Below are 27,180 nucleotides of genomic sequence, written 5' to 3'. Positions count from 1 at the left end.
CTTGAATGCTCGTTCACAAACTTTATCCTCACCCGCCACCTTAAACATACAAACACTACCAATTCAGACAGCGCAGATCAACGAGATACTGCGCCGCGAGTTGGCTCGAGGGTTAAAGAGGTAACTTGAAGTTTAACATACAGATAAAGGTGTTTGATTGTTTGTTTTTATTTTGCAGTCGTATACACAGATCTTAAGATACAATGTGTAAAATTGCGAGGATGGCACAAAACAATTGACACTGACTTATTTCCATTGTGGTCTCCTCACAGTCACAGATCCTGATGCATTTTAACGAGGAATGTAACTAAGAATAGAACATGTTAAATCATAATAAGTACTTAAAAATCACTGCCATGACTCATTAAGCAGAGAAAGAAAATAATGTATAAAGCTAAGATCGGAACATGTTAATCTTCATCATTTCTTACAAGTAATCTTTGATGGAACTCGTTATGAAAAACACTAATGGTACTTGAAGTATCAAACAAATCAAAGATAGTAAGGTAAATCTAAAGAAGACGAGCACAGCTAAACGTTATAACAATAGAAAATTAAGATTTTGTAAATTATAATACATCATAATGTATGTTTTTCTTGGCAGAAATCTATAACATAAAAAACCTTTGCAGAAAGCGATATACTACTGAAAGAAGCTGCAATGAGATCCTGGAGACACCATGCTTGTTTTGATAGATGCAGAAGTTGAAGAAATTGAAATATAAATTGTTCTAACCTGATTTATCCTCTATAATATATCTTAACGTAACCTTAAACCTACCTAACCTAACCTCACCCTACCTCCTAGAGGTCATGAGGAGTGTCGACGGAAGGTTTTGATGAATTTTGAGGTATTTTTATTTTATTTCTATTTAACCCCTTCCATACGGTGCCGCACACGTAGGCGTCATGGGGAGCGAGTGTATTCGCGAGGCTGCCATATCGGCGTCTTGATTATATATATTGTAGTCGCCCCTCCATAATGACATTCTTTCTAATTCTTTTGTAATCGCATTTTCTATGGTTATCAGAATTCACGGTGAAGAGAGAACGATCAATATAAGCGGTGACGATATTTTATGATGCGAGTATTATTACGACACGTCGTACGGCTGGCATTGGCTGCTGCCACCGAGATCTAAGTCCATGACGCCTACGTGTGCGGCACCGTATGGAAGGGGTTAAGGTTTTATGTATTTTGATTTACAAAATATTTTATATATTGATATATTACTTAGGTGTGCACAAGGTAGCCATTACCATTATTAAACTGACAATGATGGGACTGGACAGATGACACAGACATCTTGAAGCTTGAGTCACAGCTCTATTTGGTAGTGTATCGCTTTTTGCAAGTTCTTTTTTGTTATTGGTTTCCACGAGTAAAACAGATTGTACACTGATATACTTTAATGTATTAAATTAATATTTAATCTTCTTTTGCTATATTGTGTAAGGTTGGACTTTAGTAACACGTATGATAATAATAGTTATAATAAAATACATACCTATGTATACGAATGGCAGTAAAATTTTAGTTCTGTACACCTACGTGATGTAGCAATAAAAAATTAATTGTTAATTTTGTAAATTATAATAGATCAACATAATATGATATTTTTGGTAGAAATCAATAACAAAAAAGTTGCTAAAACCTATTTTCTAATGAAGTTGCGGCTGAATGATACACCATGTTTGTTCTGATAGATGCCGAGGTCGAAGAAATGAAAGGATGATAAATTAGTCTTTTCTAATCTAACCTACATAACCTACATACATATACCAAGGCTTTTTCCCCCTTCCAAGGGAGGTAGCCAAAAAGGGAAAGGCATAAAAACACTCCCACCCATTTCATCCCTAAATACCCTCCACACCCCTCCCACCCTCCCTCTCATCTGAGCACCTCCTGGATGACGGGTCATCCCTGCACCCTGCCCACCACCCTGGGTCAGAAGCAGTGTCGCAAGACACAGTACATCCACAGCAAGGCCGCTTCATTTAATCGGCGACCCCCCCTCTCCGTCCCCCTTTGCATATAAGGTGAGGACGGGGAGAAATCCCTTCGGGCTGCGTCAAAATTTACTCACACATACTACCCCACCCCCCACCCCCCCGCCCATTCCTCCTCATGCAGTCACAACATCATCCATATACAACCATTCTCCACTCACCTCTGTCTTCCGTCCTCTCCCTTCCTCAACAGACATTCCCCTCTTCCCCAAAGCCCCCTTCACCCCATCCATCCACCTCATCCTAGGATGTCCCCTCATGTTCACTGCCTTCCATACCTCTTTTACTAGTCTTTCTTCACTCATTCTTTCCATGTGTCCAAACCATCCTAATATTCTTTCATCAACCCTATCTCCCAAATCCTTTTTCACCCCTGTTCTCCTCCTCACCTCCTCATTTCTCACTCTATCCAGCCTAGTAACCCCCACCATACTTCAGACACCTCATCTCAAACACATTCAAACTCCTTCTCTCTTCTTCTCTTATGTTCCACGTTTCTGCCCCATACAGTGCTGTTGGCACAATCACTCCTTCATACAGTCTCCTTTTCGCATCCATTCCCAAATGTCTATTCCTCATTACACTCTTTAAACCACCAAGGCATTTACTCGCTTCTCTCAATCTACATTCTACCTCCACCTTCACTCCACCTTTTCCTGCTACACTTGCACCCAAGTATCTAAAACTATCCACTTCCTCCAGTCGCTCTCCCTTAATGTTCACTTCCAGTCTACTGCCACTTTCACCCCTTGTACATCTCATCACCTTACTTTTACCCACATTTATCTTTAGCTTTCTTCTATCACATACTCTCCCAAACTCTGCCACCAGCTTCCTCAATCCCTCCTCTGACCCTGCCACAAGCGCAGTGTCGTCCGCAAACAACAGCTGGCTCACATCCCACTTTTCTCCATTTTCTTTAACCATCTCCAATCCCTGACTCACTACCCTAGCATTCACCTCTCGCACCACCCCATACATGTATAAGTTGAACAGCCAGGGTGACAGAACGCATCCTTGACGAAGTCCCACCTTTACTTCAAACCACTCACTCTCCATTTCTAATCCTAACACATGCTCTACTACTCTCATAAAAACTCTTGACAGCTCCCAAAAGCTTTCCTCCTATCCCATAAATCTGCATAACCTCCCACAGTGCCTTTCTGTCTACCCTATCATAAGCTTTTTCCAGATCCATAAAAGCCCAAAAAACATCCTTCCCCTTTCCTATAGCTTTCTCACATATCTGTCTTACCACAAAGATCTGATCTACACAACCTCTACCCGTCCTAAATCCACACTGTTCCTCACCAATTACTCCTTCTTTTCCTCTCCTAATCCTCTCAATTAAGATCCTCCCATATGCCTTCCCTACTACACTCAACAGGCTAATCCCTCTGAAATTACTACATTCACACTTGTCCCCTTTTCCCTTGTAAAGAGGAACTATACAGGCACTACTCCAGTCCTCCGGTACTCTACCCTCTCTCCAGCAAACATTAAATAACCTCACCAACCAGTCCACCATCACTGAACCTCCCTTTTTCAGACATTCTGCATGACATCCATCCAGACCAGGTGCCTTACCTGCTTTCATCATCTTTACAACTGCCTTCACCTCATCCTTCCTTATTTCTCCTCCATTCTCCTCACTCATCACTCTCATTTTCTTCGCATTTCCCACTGCAGCTATCTTTCCTTCCCTATCCTCCTTCACATTCAGCAACTCCCTAAAATATTCTGCCCATCTTCCCCTCACTGCCACCTCTTCCATTATCATCTCTCCATCTGTACCTTTTACCTTTTCTTCCCTACTTGATTCGCCTCCTCTTCCTCTCTTAATTTCTTTCCAAAACATCTTTTTATTACTTTCAAAATTTTCTGTCATACTCCTACCCCATTTCACATCTGCTCTCCTCTTTGCCTCCTTTACCTTTTGCTTTACTTCTCTTTTCTTTTCCTTTTACGTCTCATATGACTCCCCTGTCCTCTTTTGTAACCAATCTGTGAAAGCTCGCTTCTTCTCTTCTACAACCTTCTTTGTTTCCTCATCCCACCATTCACTACCCTTTCTTCTATTTCCCCCTGTCCTTCTTGTTCCACACACCATCCTTGCACACTTTAAGACTCCCTCCTTGAACCATCCCCATTCCTCCTCCACACCCATCTCTGCTCTATCCTTTACTCCCTCCCACTCCTCCTTCAGCTTCTTTTCGTACTCCTTCTCCTTTTCCTTTTCATTCAAGGAGTTCACTCTAAGAACCTCCCTACCTTTTGTCCTTTTCCTCCATCTCCATCTATCCTCCACTCTCATAACCTAACCAATGTTTAATAATTCGGTACCTCAAATTCTAAAGATCTTCCTGGTCATCATCATCGTCATGGATGTTGATGGCCTGGTTATTATTGTACCTCGGGCAATTAACAGACAATGGCAGAACCCCGTGCTCTTTCATAAAGTCCAAAGAAGCCCTATTGTCTTTAACCCATTCAACTCCGATGACAAGATGTCTTGTCATTTGGTCAAATAAAACAAAAAATCATAATAAAACAACAAAATGTTTGATGATCAAACAGCACCAGAAAAATATGACGTCGTCAGTCCTCCTCGAGGAGGACTGATGACGTCATATTTTTCTGGTGCTGTTTGATCATCAAACATTTTGTTGTTTTATTATGATTTTTTGTTTTATTTGACCAAATGACAAGACATCTTGTCATCGGAGTTGAATGGGTTAACAGCATTTATTAAAGTCTCCTGGAGTTGGAGAACACCCGGTCCACAATGTGAAAGCTATTGCCTGAAAGTGACTGGACTGGCATGGCATCTGTACTGTATCCTATTGGCTTTGTTCATTAGCAAATTTGTTTGTAGCAAGTTTTTTTTTAATTTTATTTCCACCAAGAAAATCACATTATGTTCATGTATTATAATTTACAAAATTAATATTTAATTTTCTAATGCTATATCATGTAGGTGTGCACAACTGAAATAATACCCCAAGGTTATTTGCCCCTTGCAAGGGAGGTAGCCAAAAAACAAAGGCATAAAATCCACTCCCATCCATTCCATCCCCACATACTCCACTCCTATTTATCCCTGTCCCTTCCTCTTATCTTGGTTCCTCCTAGATGACAGGTCATATCTGCATCTCGCCTACTGCCCTGGGTCAGAAAAAGTGTATCAAGACACAGCATATCCACAGCAAGGCTGCTTCATTTAATCAGTGACCCCCTCCTCTCCATCCCCTCTTGCAGAAAAAGAGAAGATGGGGGAAGAAATCCCTTCAGGCTGCATCAAAATATCATTCACACGTACTCCCTCACCCCATCCCCCCATTCTCTTCCAAGCATCACAGCATTATCCATACACAATCATACTTCATTCACCTCTATCTTCTGCCTTCTCCCTTTCTTCATCAACAGACATTCCCCATTTTCCCAATGCTCCTTTTACCCCATCCATCCATTTCATCCTTGGTTGCCCCCTCAAGTTTACTTCTTCCCCCTCTGCCTTCCACACCTCTTTCACTAGTCTTTCTTCACTCATTCCTTCCATGTGTCCAAACAAAATTGAAAATAAGAATAATAATATGATACAATGATGCTAATACATAAGTAATACTGATATTGATAACTTGTTTAGCTATTTCATTATGTATATAAACAACTTGGACAATGGGATCAAGAGTGATGTTAGTAAGTTTGCAGATGACACTAAAATAAGATGCCTAATTAGGTCAGGATAAGACACCAAGATTCTGCAGAAATATCTTAACAAATTGTTCACATGGTCATTGAAATGGTAAATGGACTTGAATATCTCAAAGTGCAGTGTTTTAAATGTAGGTTGACACAATCCATGTGTTGGATCTTGTACTGCTTTCATTGTACTCAAAGAAGACACTTCTGTCAATGTTGTCGATCCCTTTCAAAATTTTGTATGTTTCGACAAGGTCTCCTCTCTGCATTTTTTCTAATGTTGAGTCAAATTTTTTCACATCTTTGTCAACATAGTTAAGGTCCTTTAACTCAGGAACTAATTTTGATCTAATTTATGTAAGAAAAAAAATGGTACAAACAAATTTGCTGGAAGTACAATAGCTGTCTGCAGTCACGCATTTATTTTTTTATAATTATTATTTTTATTTATTATCATTATTTATTTATTATCTATTTATTATTATTATTATTATTATTATTATTTTTTTTTTTTAACACAAAGTAAGCATGAGGGGAGAACAAATTTAAGCATTGGAAGTAGCACTATGATGTATAAGAAATTTAATAATAAGTAAGATACTCTTGATTTCTGGCTATCAATTGAGAACTGGAGATTTTTAACCTGACACATATGATTTTTTTTTAGACATATAGTGAACATCGCTGATAAATCCAAAGAGAACCCCAAAGAATTCTATAGTTACATTAGAGATAAAAAGGTTGTTAGGAATCACATTGGTCCACTATTATCTGCTGACGGTCAACTTGAATATTCAAATGAAGGAATGTGTAATATCTTAAACAATTATTTTAGCTCGGTATTCGTAAACGAAACACCTCAAAGTGAATTCTAAACAGAAACCTGTGAAAAGTCTGGGGTAAACTTACTCACTATGGTAAATATAACAAAAGAAAAAATTAAAAGGTGTATAGACAAACTCAAAGTTAATAAAACACCAGGGCCTGACGGTTGGCATCCAAGAATCTTAAAGGAAATGAAAAATGAGATTGTTGTTCCATTAGAAATTATTTTCAAGAAATCCACCATATCCGGAGATGTCCCAAGAGAATGGAAGCTAGCTAATGTTACTCCCATATTCAAAAAAGGTGACAAAAAGAAACCAAATAACTATAGGCCTATAAGTTTGACTTCAATCATAGGAAAAATAATGGAAACTATCATCAGAGATGCTATCAAACATCATTTAGAAAGTAACCGTTTGATAAATGATAGCCAGCATGGTTTCAGACGGAAACGTTCTTGCGTGACTAACTTACTCGAATTCTACAACACAGTTATCTCCAATTATGACAAAAGAAACAATATAGATTTAATATATCTAGACTTTGCTAAAGCTTTTGATACCGTCCCACACGAAAGACTACTTACTAAATTAGCTTTGCATGGAATAAGTGGTAGCCTATTAGGTTGGACTAGTAATTGGTTAAATGGTAGAAAACAGAGAGTTGTTTTAAATGGAAAAACTTCTGGATGGAAAAGTGTTGCAAGTGGAGTTCCTCAGGGTTCCATTCTTGGGCCACTTCTATTCATAGTATATATAAATGATATAGACCATGGACTAAAATCTACTGTTTCCAAATTTGCTGATGATACAAAACTGTGCGGAGTGGCAAATGATCACTCAAACCAATTAGATATTCAAGAAGATTTAGATCAATTACAGCAATGGTGTGAAAAGTGGCTAATGAAATTTAACAAGTAAATGCAAGGTAATGCACACAGGTAAAAATAACAGTAAGTACGATTACAAGTTATTTGGAAATTCGCTAACAAAAGTGGATAGTGAAAAAGATCTCGGGGTAATTATCAGTAACGACCTCAAATCATCCAAACAGTGTATTTCAGCCTCTGAGAAAGCAAATAAGATTCTGGGACTGATTGTGCGATCTTTTGATTTCAAAAGTCCATCACTCATTAACAAGCTATATAAATTGTTAGTTCGTCCACATTTGGAATATGCTGTTTCCGTATGGTCACCGAATCTCATTAAAGACATTGACAGACTGGAAAAAGTACAACGGCGAGCCACAAAACTGATTCCAAATATCAAAAATAAATCATACAAAAATCAACTAAAACACATGAATCTGTTTTCCCTAAAAAAGCGTAGACTCAGAGGTGACTTGATACAGGTCTTTAAGATTTTAAAGGGAATTGACAACATCAAAAGTGACCAAATTTTCACATTGAATGAGAATCAGACAAGAAACAATGGTCTCAAACTGTGCGGAAATAGATTCAATTTGGAAGTAGGTAGAAACAACTTTGCCAACCGTGTGGTTAATGAATGGAATAAACTTCCTGCACAGGTAGTGCAATGTAGTTCAGTTCGAAGCTTTAAGAATCATTTAGATAAATACCTAAGTAAGATGCTGTAATGATTATAATTTATCTTATATTTGTTTTTGTTTTGTTATCATTTGTCTGTCTGATTTTCATTTATTATTAGTTATATGTCAATTTATTATTATTTACTATTTACCTGTTTATTTATTATTTAACTATACCTATGCATTTATTTATATATTTTATTTGTTATTTACATTATTATAGTTTTTATTTATTGTTTTATTATTAATATGATTTTTTTTTTCCGCATCCGACCTAGATATGGATCAAAAGGTCTCCTGTCGGCATGCTCCGCCTTTGTAATCCTTTGTAATCCTTTGAATTGTGAACAATATTTTAATTTTCTTTAGCATATCAATTGCTTTCTCAACTTATTTTAGACACAGTATTTTAGGTTGCCAGAAACAAGCTTACATCTTCTATCTGTATGACTTGAGTTAGCTTGAGAAGTAGATTTATTGTAGTACAGGAGATATCAACTTAATTGAGTGCTTAAAATTGATAAGGGTCCGAAGTGCTTCTCCATCACTCGGGTCATTTAAATGGCACACTTTTCTCTTCAGTCTACATACCGTGACCTCGTTGACAATGTATCCCCAGTGACGGAGGTAATACTTCAAGTACTTTTGTTTAAATTTGGAACTGGTGAGCCCAAGAAGATATTATCTAATAACTCAGCCTATTGAAATTTATTTGTATTTGAAAAAGAAATCCACTGGTACTTCAGCACCCAGACTTGATGGGAAAAATACAGTTATTCCAGAAGATTCCCTATGTGAAGATCTGTCCAAGAAGTGTAAAGGTCCAGTGGTCGGCTGGCAGCAGTCCAAGTTAGTTATCAGCAATGAAATGTGGGATACTGCACAGATATGACTCGATTATGATTGTGTTGACATCTATTGTCGGTTTCAACACTTAAGGTTGTGGCATCAAATTCCATAATTGATCAAGTACATTAGCTCGAGATGAAGAAAAAATATAGGGTATTTTTAAAGTCGTTTGTCAGTTTCACAGATGCAAATTTTATCTATATTATAGGATAGCTCTTATCAATAAGAATATTTTGAACATCCTGAATAAGTACCATAAATTATATAATTATATATATATATATATATATATATATATATATATATATATATATATTTATATATATATATATATATATATTTTTTTTTTTTTTTTTTTTTTTTTTTTAGGGAATGATTATGTGTGAATGATATTTTAATATGGCCTGAAGAGGTTGCTCCCTGTCTTCTATTATTGACTTGTGTTGTTCTGTATTAGTTGGAGGTGTTGGAGATTAACTATTCATGGCTTCTGGTCTTTATTGTGTCACCTCCGTGACTGGTGCTTTCCAATCAACGGAGGTGACAAAGAAAATGGTGGCAGTTGCCATCAATACATTTTACAACTTAGAATTCAAATGATGGCTATTGCCAACAGTATTTTATAACTCATTATTCTAACATCCTCTGTTTATTTACATCTATATACATTATGGAACTGAGTATGGACACTCAGTATTTACTTTATACATCGTTATATCTAAGAAGTGATGAAATTATGCTAGTGGCTATCATATGGTAATGTTGTATGGCTGACTCCCTATTTGGGATCCAGGTGGCTTGACAGTTGATTTCCGAGGTAAAGCCAAACTGGCCACGAGTCAAATTAGACAATGGATGGTCCATTGCTACTCCCAGGATCTGATGTTGAGTAGCTAATGCATGTGCATATGCACACTAACATAGAATGAATCAGTGACACTCAATCTACAGGCATGTCTTGCAACAGATGCTTGGCACAGCTACCACTCACTGACCACAGTCAAGTTAATGCTCAAAGAAGATAAAAGTGTAATAATTGGACATACAAGATAAATATATGTGGATTTTGAGCAATTTCAAATCAGGAAAATACTACTGTTTAAAATAAAAATTTCTTCTTAAGAATGTGTAGAAGTAGATATTATTTCTGTTCACCTAGGCAAGATGCAATGTTATGAAGGGGTGGAAAAGTTGAGAGGGTTGGTGAGGGTCCTCTTTAGTAAGGGTAGTACTTACTGATGATGGAACGTTCTCTAGGTTGAAGCCACAGGGAACTCTTTTGATAAGACCTCTGTGTAATATGGTCTTTGTAAGATCATGCAACCTGATTGCTTTGACTTTATTATTGGACCCCTGCACAATGATATGAAAAGGTCCAGCGGATTTAGGGGAGCTTTGAGGTGGGGGTGTGGTTGAAGGTGTAAACAATGTCTCCAAATTCAAAAGTACAATCTCTGGCTGATTTGTTATGCAGACAGGCCATATCATCCATAGTCAAATTAAGAGTATTATGGATTCCTTTGAAAAGACTATTGAAATTTACTACTTTGACCTTAACATAATTATTGAAATGGTAAATGGGAGGTAGTTCTGAAACAAGGTCATATGGGAGTCTTTTTCTGAGCCAAAGAAGACAAAATGAGGTGATTCTGATGTTGACCTGTTTATGGAACTAATGCAAGCTTGAATCATGGGGACATGTTCATTACAAGAAGGGTGAAGATGAGAAGCAAGGTGTCGAAGAACAGTGAAAATCTTTTAGTTCTGGCATTCAGCTAAACCATTTGACCTAGGGTGGTAAGCAGTAATGTTACATTTTGTGATTTGAAAGTAATTACAAATATTTGAAAGACTCATTGTCGAACTTGGTTCTGTTGTCAGAAATCAGAGTTTTGGGTGTAGTGAAAGGGCATATGAGGTTGTCAATAAGGGTCTTTGCCATGTGTTGTGCTGTCTTGTCTGGTAGGGGGAAAATAGTACAGAATCAGGAAAAATGGTTGACACAAAGATATATTGGTTTCTGTTGGATGTAAGTGGTAACTTAAGGAAGTCAACAGTTACTGTATCGAATGGTTTGCAAAGGGTAGGATAAGTTAAGGTGGGAACATGCCTGCTGATATGACCTTTGTGTAATGCATAAGAATGACGAACATCAATGTGGAAGTGTATATCCTTCCTCATGGTTAACCAGAAGTATTGCAATCTGGCTTGTGTAATGCATTTCTCGTTGCCAGGGTGTGTGGCAATGGGGAAATCGTGTAGAAGTTTCAGAACTTCAGGAATGAGGTCCATAGGGACTACGAGGCGAAACACTGACCGCTTGAGTTTGTTCATTAGTGTTGTTTTATGATAGAGTATGTCATCAACTAATGTGTAATTGTTGAGATTAGGAGGGAAATTATCTGTATCAGTTGTGTCTGCAGATTCGAGGAAGTATATAACAGATTTCCATAGAAGGTCCTATCTTTGCATTGCAGCTATGCACACTTCCATAAGAGTTAATGAAATAGAATTTTAAGTAATGTTCACAATATGGCAAATGAGAGTGTCTGCTATTGGGTTTGCTTTACCCAGAACAAAATGAAAGGTGTGCATGATATGATTTTCAATATTTTTGTTTTATCTGTAAGGTGTCTTGTGTTTTTCCTGATTTTTTAAAACCATACTATAGAGACATAACCAAATGTGGTTCTTAACCATAATTTGTAGACTGAATGTTTCCTTCTCTCCAAAGCCTGTGATTACTACTTATCTTAGTATGTCAATTCTGTTGTTGATTTTCATAGGTTTGATGTGCAGGCTAAAGTACATCAAAAGTGAAAACCAGGATTTTAGAGTTCTTTTTTAGTGGAAAGATTTGACCATTCAATTTTAATGTTGGATTCATGGTTGTCTGGAATGAGTAATGTTACAGATGATTTCTGAGGGAGACCTCCATTCCATTTTTTCTAATATCAAAAGAATATAGCAAAAAAATTGTAGACTACTTGAATGATGTAAAGAATTGTGGCTTTTTACTTGGAATAATCAATTTGTAGGACAGATTGAAAAAGAAATTAGGGCAAACACCATACATTAATTTGGGATAAAATTTGACAAATGTGATGACGATTATGATTTGGTTTTATGTCACAAACTCCTCCCTATTGGGAGGCTAGGATGGTGCCCCTTACAGTGGACTTTGTAGCATGAAATTTAATGAACTATGCCCTTAGTTCAACTCGCCCCGAACAGGATTCGAATCATCATCATCATCTCGACCTCCGCCGCAAATAACAACGCCCTAACCCGCTCGGTTAGCAAGCATCCTAAATTTGATAAATGTAGATACAGAGATATAACCCCATGAGCACAGCTCCAACCCTGTATATTATAGTTAGGTGCAGACTTGCAGTTTGGTAAACTGTAACACAATTGGACAATGGTTCACTTTCATCCCATAAAGATCTAAGAGAGGGCCAAAGGATTATTGCCAGTTACTAAAGGGAAGCTCGCTGGCTGAGCGGGTTAGGGTGTCATTACTTGCGGCGAAGGTCAAGTTGAGGGCGGTTCGAATCCTGCCACCAGGAAAGTTGAACCAAGGGCATGGTTCATTGAATTCCACACTACAAAGCCCTCTGTGAGGGGCACTGTCCTAGCCTCCCGATAGGGGGGAGTGTGTGACGTTAAACCATATCATCATCACTAATGGGGCTGCAGGTTTCCAGTCATTGAAACACAAGGCAACAATTGTTATCATGCTCACGTTTATACAAGTGGGCTTAACCTGAGGAGATACAAATTCTCAACACTGAGTATCACCTTAATCTTTTATGTAAGCTTGAAAAAACAAAAGGAGTAACCTACCTTTTAGGTTTGTCATTCAGAACTACTTAAGCTCGTAATATATTCTGAATGATTTATGATTAAAAAACTGTCTGATATTAATTGATTTATGTTGTACGATTTGTATGCTTTGATGTCTCATATTATGATGTTTAACAGGCTGTTGCAGTAAGAGTGGTGTTCTACTGTCACAGTTTCATGGAAGAGAACATCATGCTGTGTTACAGTAAACAAGCCTCTTGGAACAGTTGGCATTCTGATGATTTGCCCCAGCCAGAAACCCAAGTAAGAAATGTTTTTGCTCTCATGAAGAAAAATTGGTTGGTTGTATTATTGCTATTATTAACCTAACAATATGCCAAAAAGGTGTAGTCATAGAGGAGATAATTAAGGAGGTTAGCAGAAAGAGTAGAAGTTAAAAGGTGACCAGTATTCTTCTTTAAGTGAAGATGAGAAAAAGTATGTAAAGTACCATTATATAAGGGAAAGTTAGTAAGCTCATATTTAAGAAATGAAAAAATGTGTATTAACATTTTGAGCACCCTTGGCTAGGTTTCTAGCAGAATTATAATGAAACAGGTGATAGAACAGTATAGTTTTTGTAAGGGAAGGGGTTCTTTAGATATTTATTCTTGAGACAGTTTGTTGAAAAAAAAGTGCTGAAAGGGAAGCAAATGTAACTGTGTTTTGTAGATCTGGAAAGGATGTATGATAGATAGGAAGGGAGACAAGGACCAGTCAATCAATTCTTTACTCTAGATCTTTCATGGAGGAAACTCGCAGTTCCCAAGTAATCAGCAACAGCCACCAGATTGGCCTACAAGCCTTTCAAAGAAAAAATATTGTGTTGTCTGTAAGGCTAGAGTGGTGAGAGTGTAGGATAAGGCATTTGACATCTTCAGTATGTTAATTGCATCTAGGAGACAAGGAGACAGCATGGAATTAAAGAATAAATTTAGAGCCAGTGAAGAACTTTTATGATGGATGAGAAGCTTGAGTGAGTGCTAAATAAGGAAAGTGAGGTGTTTGAAGGGAATGCTGGTTTAAGGCAGGTGTGTGTAATTTCATCTTGGTGACTTTATCAAAAGGTGGAGTGATTACAGAAGTGACTGGAAGAGTTACAAGTAGAAGAATGAGGTTGGAGAAAAATGGACAAATGTGGATTATAAAAATTTGTGCAGGCGGGTGACACTATTTTGCTAAGAAAGACAGAGGAAGGGTTGTAGAGAATGGTGAGTGAGTTTAAGGTTTGTTGGTGGGGGTGAAATGGAAGTTAGAGTATCAAAGAGTAAGCTAATGGTGATGTCCAAGATTGAAGGACCTAAGGTTGATGTATAGTTGATTTGGGGGATAATGACAAACTAGGCAGTTTTAGATATGTGGGAACTAGCCTAATTCAAGTATACCCTGTGTTCTATATATATATATATATATTTTTTTTTTTTTTTTTTTTTACGAGGGAACATAATCATTGACTATAATCACAATCATCCAGAATATTACAAGATAGACAATTGTAATATGAGATGAACTACAGGGAAAAATAAAGATTTGTATTATCAAGAATGTTTCAGTCCTTTAACGTTTTGCTAGATGAGTGCTTATGCATGCGTGCATACTTGCACAATCAGAACTTCCCAGTAAGAGTTTAGAGAAATAATTCTTGTGTCCCTGTCAATCCAAGCTCTGGGCCCTTAAAGGTGTACAACATTGTATATTTCTATTTTCTTATCCGTATGATCCTGTGTTTTCAACTGTAAAGTATTACTTGATGACCCATGGGGAACACTAGACACGAGAACTAAGATTTATTTAAGAATTTAGTGTCATCAGTCACAGTGTTATAATTTCTATATATATATATATTTTTTTTTTTCACGTGCAGTTTGATGTACAAGAAATTAGTCATTAGAAACTGGTGATCCCCTGATTAGTAGTTATGTAATTATTCTCATGCTTAAAATTGTTTGATCGTATTTCCTACTAGGCTACTGTTTTCTTAAAACAACATTTTGCCTTTTAGATTGCATTTGGATCACAGGTTGCATGGAACAAAGTTATATGTAGGTATATCCACTTTCGGTTTTCTCGTTAGCAACTTCACCATCATGATTAGAGGTACTTCCAAGGTAAATAGAATTGGCTAGCATTAGCCAAAACAAAATCTTTTGGTGGTTTCTGTTTGCTCATACTGTACAAATTTCATTATCTCCTGTTATCTCCAAAAGAAGTATTACTATGTGTATTTGCTATTCACCAAAGATTATTATTCTTTCACAATTTTATGATGACCTATGGTAGCATCAAAGTCATAAATTGAATTACAAATTTGAGAAGAAAAGTAACTAATTAGTTTTCTTCTCAATAAGTCTTAAACATCCATTTCGTAGGTTAAATAAAAGATATATTAGAAGACAAGATGAAAGCTTTGAACTTTGTACAGTATGGCACTAGAGTATTGTAATGTTTTATAGCTTTATCTGACCTTTCAGGTACTGGTTTAATCTACTGCAGCATAAAGACTTAGAGGCTTGCTGACTTTTCTTCTTTCTGACACCGTGGAAGGTACTGTTTGGAAGTGTGGGGGCCAAAATTTTGTTTATTTTAGCAACTTTTCGTCACTTCACGTGAAACATGAAGTGATTAGCACACTAGCATGCTCCAGCAGATGTTAAGAAAAAAGAAAATAAAAAAAATAAGGAAGAAGAAAATCATGGGTATCTTAGGAGTGGCCACCCATTGCTCGTAGAAAATCACTGACAACTGAGATAGCTTTACTGCAGTATATGTGAATTACCTAAACCATGCCCAGATATGACCTTTCATTAGCATTTCAGTTTTTAATTTCTAATTGTGTTGAATATGCTCTCCACAAATGCTGTTCTAATTATTAAAGCCAGCTATACTTGGGCATTTTTTATTTAACATGGTGCATTTGATAAATATGATAGGTGATACAAAAATAAATAGCGAGAAACATGAAAGTGAGACCGAGAACAGGAAAGAGAGCTGTTGGATAGCATAGACAAGAGTGCTAAGGTGGTTTAAGCATGTAGACCAGTCATACAGCATTCTTTCATATGAATAAACAGTATTGGAATCCTGAAAGAAAAAAATCCAGAGCTGTAGTAGTTTTTACATAAGCACACTATATACATTGGGCAAACACAAGAAAATACTCTCATCCCAGCCCACATAAATTCAGAGAAGACAATGTAAAGTTGGATGCCAACACTTACGCAAAAGCATACCATGCCCTAACAAAACAAAAGAAACAATCACTCAAACACTATAGTAGAGATAATTGCTATTCAAACAAATCAAGAGAACATATGGAAATGGTCAGTTTGTTGACCATGTGTTCTTTCAACCCACTCCTCACACACATCCTTTCATACTCGGCCACCGACTGCTTCAGCAAATGCTATAAAAATAATTGAAAACTCTTACAAAGAAGGTTCAGATGCAATATCTAAACTGAAATATCCAATTTTTATTGCAACAAAAACCCTGATAGATATATTTAACTACCAATTGCACAGTAATCTGGAAAGGAAACCAAAAAGAAAACTCAAGAAAGACCAGGCTCCTATATATCTCTCCTCCCCACCATGTCTAAAAGTGATAGAAAGATTAATCTTTGAAAGGAATCCAAGCACCCACACCCACCTCACCAATTGAACATGGATTCAGAGAGGGTTATTTCATCAACACATTGCTCACAATCCTCACCCAACAAGTACTGGAAGGCTTGAACAAGAAAAAGCCACCTGGTAAGACAGTAATGGTGGCAATAGATACAAAGTTTTTGACAGTCTCCAGACACATCGTGTCAAAAATGTTCAAAGAAACCATTACACATAGTAATGACAAGAAATTGTGACAAACCTCCACCTCCACTCCTCCCTTTCCCACCATATTTGCCTCCTATCCCATATATCTGCAATACCTCTCACAGTGCCTTCCTGTCTACCCTGTCATAAGTCTTTTCATAATCCATGAAGGCCCAAAATACATCCTTACCTTTTCCTAAAGCTTTCTCACATATCTGCCTCACCACAAAAATCTGATCCACACAACCCCTACCTGTCCTAAACCCACACTGTTCCTCACCAGTGACTCCCCCTGTTCTTCTAATCCTCTCAATCAAGACCCTCCCATAAGCCTCAACTACACTTAACAAACTGATCCCTCTGAAACTACTACACTCACACTTGTCCCCTTTTCCCTTGTAAAGCAGAACTATACAGTTACTTCTCCAGGACTCTACCCTCTTTTAGACAAACATTAAACAATTTCACCATCCAGTCCACCATTACTGTACCTCCCTTTTTTTAGACACTCTGCAGCCATGACACCCATCTAACCCAGGTGCCTTACCTGCTGTCATCATTTTAATAACTGCTTTCACCTCATCTTTTCTTATTTCTCTTCCATTTTCCTCATTCATTACTGTCATTTTCTTGGTGGTTCCCACTGCAAGTACCTTTTCCTCCCCTTCCTCCACACTTAGCAACCCCTTAAAATACTCTGCCCATCTTCTTCCTCTTCCTGCCATCTCTTCCATTATCATCTCTCCATCTGCACCTTTTACCTTTTCTTCTCTACTTGATTCGCCTCCTCTTCCTCTCTTAATTTCCTTCCAAAACATCTTTTTATTACAGGAGTCCCTCAAATAATGCGGGGGTTAGGTTCCTGAAATTACCGCATATGACCAAATCCGCGTATGCTGACTTTCCATATTAAATACCGAGAACCATATGTATGTGTATGTGTACATGTGTGTGCGTGCGTGTGTGTGTGTGTGTATGTTTGTGGCGTATGTATGAGTTTGTGCGTATATACACGTGTGTGTGTGTGTATGTGCCATATGTATATGTGTGTGTATGTGGCATATGTATGTGTGTGTGTGTGTGTGTATGTGCCATATGTATATGTGTGTGTATGTGGCATATGTATGTGTGTGTGTGCGTGCGTACGTGTATATGTCTGTGTTCACATGTACAAGTGCATTCACAACATACACTGGTTGTCTAACACGTGTCTACGTGTGCGTGTCTACACGTGTGTAAGCGTGTATATGTCTGTTTTTGATCTCCCAAACCACCACCGCCAGTGACAACAAGAACCTCATAAGAGAAATTAAGACACGACAAGTGCAGTCATTATCAGACTTAATAGTTGTGTTCCAAATGAAAGAAACATTACACTTCAACAGGTTAGGGGGGGTAAAATTTCACGATAACACAGCGCAGGTGGTGGAAGCGACAAGCTAAAGCTTGTTGGCTACCCCCCTACCACCCCCTACTCCCCCTCTCCTCCCTCCTGCATCAGTACCCGTAGGTTGACATGTAACTGCAGGCAGCCACCCACAGCTATCCCCTCGCCCCACACCCTTTTTTGAGCAGTTTCCAGTGTACATAATGACTGCGTTATATGAGGATCGACTGTATATGGTAAAATAGAAAACAGTCACCACAAATGTTTGCGATGTTGCTGTGTGTGTGCTTATGCGTGCACGACCCGGCGTGAATTTTAAAACGGTTCTCTACATTTGAGATGGTTTTGAAATATAATCCGCGTATGATTGAATCCGTGTTATTTGAGGGACTCCTGTATTTTAAAAATTTAATATCATACTTTAACCCCATTTCACATCTGTAATAGTACACACATATACCAAAGGCTTTTTCCCCCTAACAAGGGAGGTAGCCAAAAATAAAAAGGCATAAAAACCATTCCCACCCATTCCATCCCTAATACACTCCACTCCCTTCCACCCTCTACCCTCCCTCTTATCTTGGCATCTGTAATAGTACCAACACATAATTGACCAGGTGATAGGCTCCATTGTTTTCCATTCAGACAATACAAAATAATTTTTAAATAACTTCTGGGACAAATTAGTGGGTGTAGTCATTTACCTTTTATTGCTACGTGGCCTAGATGTTTGAAGTGGTAGTTTAAACATTTGCCTGGTCTTTCAGCAGGTGAGTTTGTCAATTTATGATTTTTTGGTGTATTTTAGAAAATGGTGAGGAATATAATGTCTAGCTTTACCTTGTGTGCCCTTTTAGTCATTTTCCTGTTTTCAGGGGTCTTGGGTTTGAATCATGTTTTGAAGTTAAGTTTGATACTGATAGTATTTTGGTGATAGTCATTTGTTGTTTTGATCCAACTACATCACGTGTCGGTGGAGGGGTTCATTGCCTTTGACCCAAGCAGTGGGCTGGAGACAGGGATGCCCCTTCATTCATAAGGAGCTAAGATGGAAGAGATAACAAATGAGTATTGGATGGGTGTGGGATGGATGAAGGGTTAGTATATGCTTCAGCTTACTCAACTCTGTGAGGGGGAAAAGGGTTTTGGTATGTACATGTGTGTGTGTAATCGGCTGGGGGTATGAGGTATGTGTAATTAAGGATGCTTGGAAAGGTCATTAAAGTAGGAAAAATAAAATTGAAATGCATATTTCATTGTTTGATGGTTGTGGATGACATTAGATTGATAACTAATAGGCAAGATATTGATATTTTCTAAAACCTGTTTAATCTTTATTCCAAGGAACCACCCACTGAAGGATTAACAGATGGCGTGCAGAGGGAGCAGCACATCGGAGATTCAGCAACAGCATTCTTATGGAGAACCTCGGTTCAGGAACTAGTAATGCAGAGCCCGTCATCTGAACTACTTGAAGTACCCCATTTTATGAATGAAGTGACACTGGTAGACTTACCAATGGAGGAGGTAGAGCAAGTAATAGAGGAACCTTGTTATGATGATCTGGCAGTGAGAGAAAAGGATAGAATTGTGACCTCTCATGACCATTGTTATGGGAATGTGTTTGATACAGTAGATGGGAACAGTTCAGTGGTAAACAATGCAGTGCAAGAGGTCTCACCAGGAAATGATGCAGTGCAACACAGCTCCTCAGGAAATGAGAGTTCTTTAGGAACTGGTATGTTGGAAGGCAGCACCAAAGGAAATAGAGCACTACAAGATAGCTCGGAAGAAAATAAAGCATTCCAAGATAGCTCTGAAGGAAATAGTATGTTGCAAGATACAGGAAATGCAGTGAGAGATAGCAACTTACTTGGAAATGACACATTACAAGAAAGCAGCTCGACAGTGAATGATATAGTGCAAGATAGCAGTACAGCCAAAGAAGACATGGTGGAAGATGACAACTTGGAAAGAAATTATATGATAGATAGCAACACGGCTGAAAAAGAAATGATGGAAGATAACAGCTTGGAAAGAGATATGCAAGATAGCAGTGCAGCTGAAAAGGACATGATAGAAGATGACACTTTAGAAAGAAATTATATGCATGATAGGAGCACCGCTGAAAAGGACATGATAGAAGATGACACCATAGAAAGAATTGATGTGCATAATAGGAGCAAAACTGAAAAGGACATGATGGAAGATGATACCATGGAAAGAAATGAAATTCAAGATAGCAGTATGGTTGAAAAGGACGTGATAGAAGATGCTACCGTGGAAAGAAATGAAATTCAAGATAGCAGCATGGCTGAAAAGGACATGATGGAAGATGATACCATGGAAAGAAATGAAATTCAAGATAGCAGCATGGCTGAAAAGGACGTGACAAAAGATGCTACCATGGAAAGAAATGAAATTCAAGATAGCAGCATGGCTGAAAAGGACGTGACAAAAGATGCTACCATGGAAAGAAATGAAATTCAAGATAGCAGTATGGCTGAAAAGGACATGATGGAAGGTGACACCACGGAAAGAGATTGTACAGAAGATAGCAGCATGGCTAAAGAGAACACGGTGGAATATGACCTCTTGGAAAGAAATGACATAGAAGATGGTAGCACAGCTGAAGAGAACATGATGGAAGATGACACTATGGAAAAGGAAATGCAAGATAGCAGTACAGCTAAAGAGGACACGATGGAAGATGACACCATGGAAAAGGAAATGCAAGATAGTAGCACGGCTAAAGAGAACACAATGGAAGATGACACCACGCAAAAGGAAATGCAAGGTAGCAGCACAACTAAAAATGATGATGTGGAAGGTAAAGACTTGGAAAGAAATGGTGTGCAAGATGGCAGCACGGCTGAAAATGACAAGATGGAAAGTGACGACTTGGAAAGAGATATGCAGGATAGCAACACAGCTGTAAAGGACATGATGGAAAGTAATGATTCAGAGGGTAGTAGCACATCTAAAAAGGACACAGTGAAAGGTGATAACTTGGAAAAAAATTGTAAGGAAGACAGTGGCATGGGTAAAAATGACACCTCAAAAAGGAATGGTACAAAAAAGAGTAGCTCGTTAGGTGACGTGATGCAGAAGAGGAGGAGTTTAGCAGGAAATCGTGAAATTGGAGATAGAAGAGTGACAAGAAGTGATGTGATGGAAGAATGCAGTTCGTCAACAAATGACTCAGCCTTGCAGAGTAAAGGTAATTATGCGAGGTGTCTGATCTGTGATTATTGTGTGTCTTATCCTTCTCCTCCATTCTCTACCTTTCCTTCTCTATTACACACCCCTAATGTTTTCCAGTCACAAAAGAGTTCCCTTCTTTGTTCACTCTGTCCATTTATTTCCCCTTCTCTTTCTTTCCTCTTCTTCTTTACACTATTTCCTTACTCCATCTTTTTTTTTTTTTTTTTTTTTTTTTTCTCTCTCCTCCCTCCCTCCTTCTGTCTCGGCCTCTGCCTTTCCTCTTTGTCTTTGTCCCTTCTTCACACTCTTTCTCTTCTCTCCTTTAATATTTTCTTATTCAGTCCTTCTTCCCTTCCTTTTTCTGCTTTATTAACTTTTCTCTTTGTATCCTTCCTGCTATCCTAGCTCCTCTTGCCTTTCACCTTCTCTCCCTTTCCCTTCTTTCACTTTTCTTTCCCTTTTCTTTCTCCTCTCCTTTCATCTCCTCTACTCTCTCCTCTTTCTCATTATTTATTTATTTATTTTAACACTTTCCGCTTTTTCTGCTTTGTTAATCCATTCTCCTATCCTTTTCTTTCTATCCCTTCTCATTTCATCCTTCTCCGATCCTCTGCTTTTGTCCTTTCTCTGCTTATCCTTTCTCTTTCCATCCTCTCTCCTTTTATCTTTTCTATCTCTCTCCTTTCACTTTTCCTTTCTCCTCCCCTCTCTCCTCTTTCCTTTTCATCTCTTTCATTTCTTTGTCCTCAGTTTCATTTCTGTTGTCTCTTGTCTTGCAGTGTCCATTTGGTACACAATTGCATCATTTCCCATCCTCTCATCTGACTTAACTTTCTGCACAATTTCACCTCTGCTCCTTTATATCCAATACAGTATCTATCCTTCGCTCCTGTCTGCTCTCCCGCCCAGTTTGACCTCTTCCCTTCTTTCAGTAGCATTTCCAAAATTGATCTTGTCATTCTCTGTGCACACCGTAGCTCCATCTCCATTGCCTTCCCCAATTTCCTGGTCTCACATCTCTAGATCATAGCTAGCATATACTGATTGTAAACTGCATTTAAAATACAGAGGTAGATAGCCTTTCTCTTTCTTGATGTTTCTGTATCTACTAAACATTTTCCAATCCATTTTTATTGAGTTTTCGTGATCTTTAGTTAGTTTTGGCATATGACCTAAATAAATGTATTTTTAAATTTCGTTCCAGATTCTCACTATAGTTTTAGCATCTGACATAAATAATTATGTTCAACTTTTTCCAGATCATCACCTCTATTACAATTGTTTTACTTTTAACTTTCAAGTTAAACATTACTTAAGTACTCTTGTTGACACCAGTAATTTATCTACAGGAAATTGCTTTCCAGTGCAACACATTAAAATTATATGTATATAAATCTGTGCAAGAGTCCTCATTCCCACCTATCCATCCCATTACATAACATAAACACAACTGAATTGAAAAACAAAACAAAATGCTTATGTTCTTATGTGCCAAAGCCAAAGGCTTTTTTCCCCCTTATAAGGGAGGGAGCCAAAAAACAAAGGCATAAAAACAACTCCCACCCATTCCATCCCTGTCATACTCCACTCCCCCCACCCTCTTATCTTGTTCTTGTGCTAATCAGAAATAAGCAACCAACCACTTACATCTTGGGGGGGGAAAAAAAAACACTCTGATCACAAAACGAACACTCCAGAATTGTTCTCCCTACCTCAAACATTAGAATTGTTCTCGCTACCCCAAACATTAGCTTGGTGGAGAAATCCTTCCCACAGGTAGGAATAATACTAGCGTGACTGTTAAAGCCACGTTTGACTTTAAAACCATATCACACAGAAGACATGAAACACCTCATCCCACATTGCTCTACTCTTATGCTGACAATGACACCGTGTCTCTTGAGTGACCCGTGGGCCAATCCAGAGGCCATTGGTGGTTGCCATGGTATTCTGCAAAGAAAGACATGGGCAATGGATAGATTGGTATTCTTATTCCTCTTCAAAACAGTTTTAAGATTTTTCTTGTAGAGATAACTCAGCAAATCTTGCAAGTCTTCTGCTGTTTCTGAAACAAGATTAGTGTCAACCACAAAGCTAAGGTGATTGAAATATTCCCCAGTAATATTTAGACCATTCCCTTCTCAACATGAAAAATCTCCTGTCATGCTATAAACTGCTAGGGTGAAATTGTATACTCTTTTCTCAATCTTTATATTTTCTGTATATTTATGGAGACGAATTACAGCAGCATCTTTATCGTAAATCCTGTTTGGCATTTGTTCTACCAAGTCAGATGCATTTTTTCAATATACAAAAGCTAAACAATGTATTCATTGTCTCCAGATTGTCTGTATATTGTGGAGTATCCACTTCTAAAGCCTGCCTATTCTGTTGGCCAATTTTCATCAAGAAATTTACTTAGATTTTTTCACATATGGTAAAAGAATTTATCAGTCAGTAGAATAAGACTTGCTGGTACATACATACATATACCAAGGGCTTTTTCCCCCTTACAAGGTAGTTAGCCAAAAACAAAGGCATAAAATCCACTCCCACCCATTCCATTCCCACATAGGCCACTCCTATTGCCCCCCCCCCTATTATCTTTTCTGGTAATGGCAAAAAATTTAGAAGTATGTTACCATGTCAAAAGGATTTATAAAGATAGTTTCCACTTTTCAGGTGAATGAAATAATTTATTATTCAGAACAAAAACTTTGATTTTGGTTTGACAGTTTTGTTTTCAGCATCCTGTCATATAGAGTTAGTAACATAAACAAGACATTGTAAGGCTGCACAACTGTTGTTGTGTAGATGTTTATCATACTTGTATTGAATTTCAGACCACGTAAGTCAACATTGCTCGGTGAAGGGATGTAAAAGTGTTCAAAAGGACAGTGGCAACCTTGCTTTTCATGACCTGCCTAGCGAGCCCGAAAGAAGACGGGCGTGGCTGTCTGCGTTAAACATAACTTCAGGCAGTGCGAGGGTTTGTGGCAAACACTTTGTTTCAGGTAAGTTAGGTTTTTCACCCAATCCCAGACTAGCAGATTGAAGCTTGAAATAGACAAAACCAGTGTTTTATGGTCACCCAAACATGAGTAAACATTTATCAGAAAATGGTGAACTCGCTCAGTCTCTATATGAATTTTTTTTTAGTACTTTGTGAGAAATAACCAGTGCTTCTATCCATATGGGGGCCAATATGGCTTGAAGGATGTGGAAAACAAGAGATTTAAGAAGGATAGGTGAACAGAGAAATAGTAGAAATTAGTTTTTTTTTTTTTTTTAATTAGTCTTCAGCTATAAAGGAATGTTGTGTAGGTTTGTCACTTAAGCCCCTAATATATTACCACCATCACCACTACCTCAACCATCATCATTTCTGTCTCTCTTTCTCTCCATCCTTCCTCTCTTCCCCTCTCTCCCTCCCCCCTTTCTTCCTCTCTTCCCCTTTCTCTCTCCTTCCCTCACCCCCTTCTCTCTCTCCCTCACCCCCTTCTCTCTCACTCCCTCCCCCTCTCTCTCCTTCCCTCACCCCCTTCTCTCTCCCTCCCTCACCCCCTTCTCTCCCTCCCTCACCCCCTTCTCCCTCCCTCACCCCCTTCTCTCTCCATCCCTCACCCCCTTCTCTCTCCCTCCTTCACCCCCTTCTCTCTCCCTCCTTCACCCCCTTCTCTCTCCCTCCTTCACCCCCTTCTCTCTCCCTCCTTCACCCCCTTCTCTCTCCCTCCTTCACCCCCTTCTCTCTCCCTCCTTCACCCCCTTCTCTCTCTCTCCCTCACCCCTCCTCTCTCTCCCTCACCCCTCCTCTCTCTCCCTCACCCCTCCTCTCTCTCCTTCACTCACCCTCCCTCTCAAAGGCATAAAATCCACTCCCACCCATTCCATCCCCACATACTCCACTCCCATCCACCCCTCCTTCCCTCTTATCTTGGCTTCTTCTGGATGACCGGTCATTCATGAGGACCCAAGACACACACATATGAGTAATAAAACCACTTGGAAAAAAAATGAAAGGTGACTGAACGTTTTGGTCTATTCAAGACATTTGCAAAGGTGACCTTTGAAAATGTCTTAAGTAGACGAAAATTTTCAGTCACCTTTCATTTTATTTTCCAAGTGGTTTTATAACACATTTTGTAAATCATGTGTTTTTGTGATTTATTCACACACACATATATAAGAAAATTATATGAAGGTCATGATGGCTGGAGGATCTGATCAAAAGACTGATGATTGACAGATGATAACATCTACCTGCCATCTAGTGAGAAAGGTGAAAAATATATGTATCTTTATCTTTTCTTCTTGGGTACCTGCATTTGATAGCCTTGCAAATTTTCAAAGCACATCAACACCGTGCTCTCAGCCTCCAAACTGGGCCCAGTATTTCTCTGTTAACTTCAACTCGTACACATTTTCCTCACATGGAACACTGACAACCAGCGACTGCTCTCTTTCCACAACCACTTTCCTCTGGTAACCTAGAAATGGTCCCACACTGACAGCAGTCAAGAGTTCCTTCTCAGAGAGATCTCTGGGGAATGCCCAAGAACTGTTGCCAGCTACTGTAATGTTGTGGGTTTTCTATTTAGTGAAATTTGAGTTAATAATTGATTGATCTCTCTTGTTCTTTATAGGGAAGGCCAGTGATGACCCTCAGTCTCCGGATTACACGCCATCCAGGTTTATAAATGGCTCGCAGTGCAAAGAAGACCATGTTCTATCTAAGTGTAAACCAAGTCTCCACGGAAAGTCAAAAGTGGAGAACATTAGAAAATTAAAAACAGGACATATAGACAAGAGTCGGAGAAAAGGAAGGATAAAGATAAAGAGAACGACTTGTTCTCGACAAAAAATTGCCGCTTGGCGGAAACTGAAAGCCTGGACATCAGAACTAAAGGAAATGGATGCTGATACAGGTATCTCCGATTCCACACTGGGTAACAAAGAGTCTACCAAAGAAAACAGATTAATTCTAATAAACACGTTAATTCAGAGCAAAACTTTTGCCAAACAGTCCCTGGAATTGGACTCGCTCAAGGACAAGGACCAGAAGGTAGAGGTTTTGACTGGTTTTAATGGATACGCCGTAATGGCTTCAGTATTTAACATTGTAAGGTCTCATATCACTAACAAAACTCCATTGTCAAACTTTGATCAGTTCATGGTGTTCTGCATGAGATTACGATTAAATCTCAGTATTGACCATCTAGCATCAATTTTTAATGCACCACCTGTCACTATCTGTCATGCCTTCAATGATGTTTTAGAAGTTATGAACAAAAGAATAGTAGATGGTCTCCTTCTTTGGCCAGATAAAGACATAGCTAAACTAACTGTACCCACGTTGTTTCAAGAACTGTTTGGAAAGTCTCCTTATTTTATTGAATGTAGAGATATTTTGATTGAGAAACCTGATAGTGCATTTTCTCAAAAGCAGACTTATTCAAAGAACAAGTGTCATTATTCTATGAAGTACTTCCTGTGTCTGACATCACAAGGTACAGTTTGCTTCCTGTCCAAGGGTTGGGGAGGTGGCACTAGTGATAAATATGTAACAGAAAATTGTGGCTTCCTACAAAAATTGATGCCAGGGGATGTAGTATTGTCCAACCCACATTTTAACAATCAGGAGGTCATTAATATCCAAGGTGAAGGAGTTAAGATTCCTGCATATACCAAAGGAAGACATAAGCTTCTTCCCCTTAATATTGGAAAGTCGCACACAAACTCGTCACTCCAGGAACGAGTTAAACAAATGCTTGGTTTGACTCGATTGAGGTACCTTATGTTGGAGTCGGTCATGCCCATCTCATTTCTCATGGCTGTTGGTGAAGAGTATACAAAGTTAGATAAGCTGATGAGAATAGTATGTGCTCTGACTAATTTGTGCAGTTTAATAGAATCTTAATAGTTCATGATTTTTTTTATTTTTTATTATTATTATTGTCTGCACAAATTTTGTAAAATTATTAAAGTTTTCATAACTAA

The 27,180-nt window shown here is 38.3% G+C and overlaps 1 protein-coding gene across 1 annotated transcript; it reads left to right on the top strand.

Annotated features, from left to right (window-relative positions):
• Positions 1-10: 10 nt before the first annotated feature.
• Positions 11-27,180, top strand: LOC143039669 (uncharacterized). The gene is made up of 5 exons (XM_076209911.1): positions 11-120; positions 12,919-13,044; positions 19,324-21,199; positions 24,027-24,197; positions 25,827-27,180. The coding sequence occupies exons 2-5, from the start codon at positions 12,958-12,960 to the stop codon at positions 27,098-27,100; spliced, it is 3,408 nt and encodes a 1,135-aa protein (XP_076066026.1). The 5' UTR covers positions 11-120; positions 12,919-12,957; the 3' UTR covers positions 27,101-27,180.

The sequence above is a fragment of the Oratosquilla oratoria genome, chromosome 2 (assembly GCF_046742065.1).
Source record: "Oratosquilla oratoria isolate Oo_2021 chromosome 2, ASM4674206v1, whole genome shotgun sequence".
In the NCBI taxonomy this organism is placed as follows: domain Eukaryota; kingdom Metazoa; phylum Arthropoda; class Malacostraca; order Stomatopoda; family Squillidae; genus Oratosquilla; species Oratosquilla oratoria.
The sequence above is the reverse complement of the archived record's forward strand: the minus strand, read 5'-3'. Positions and strand labels throughout refer to the sequence as shown.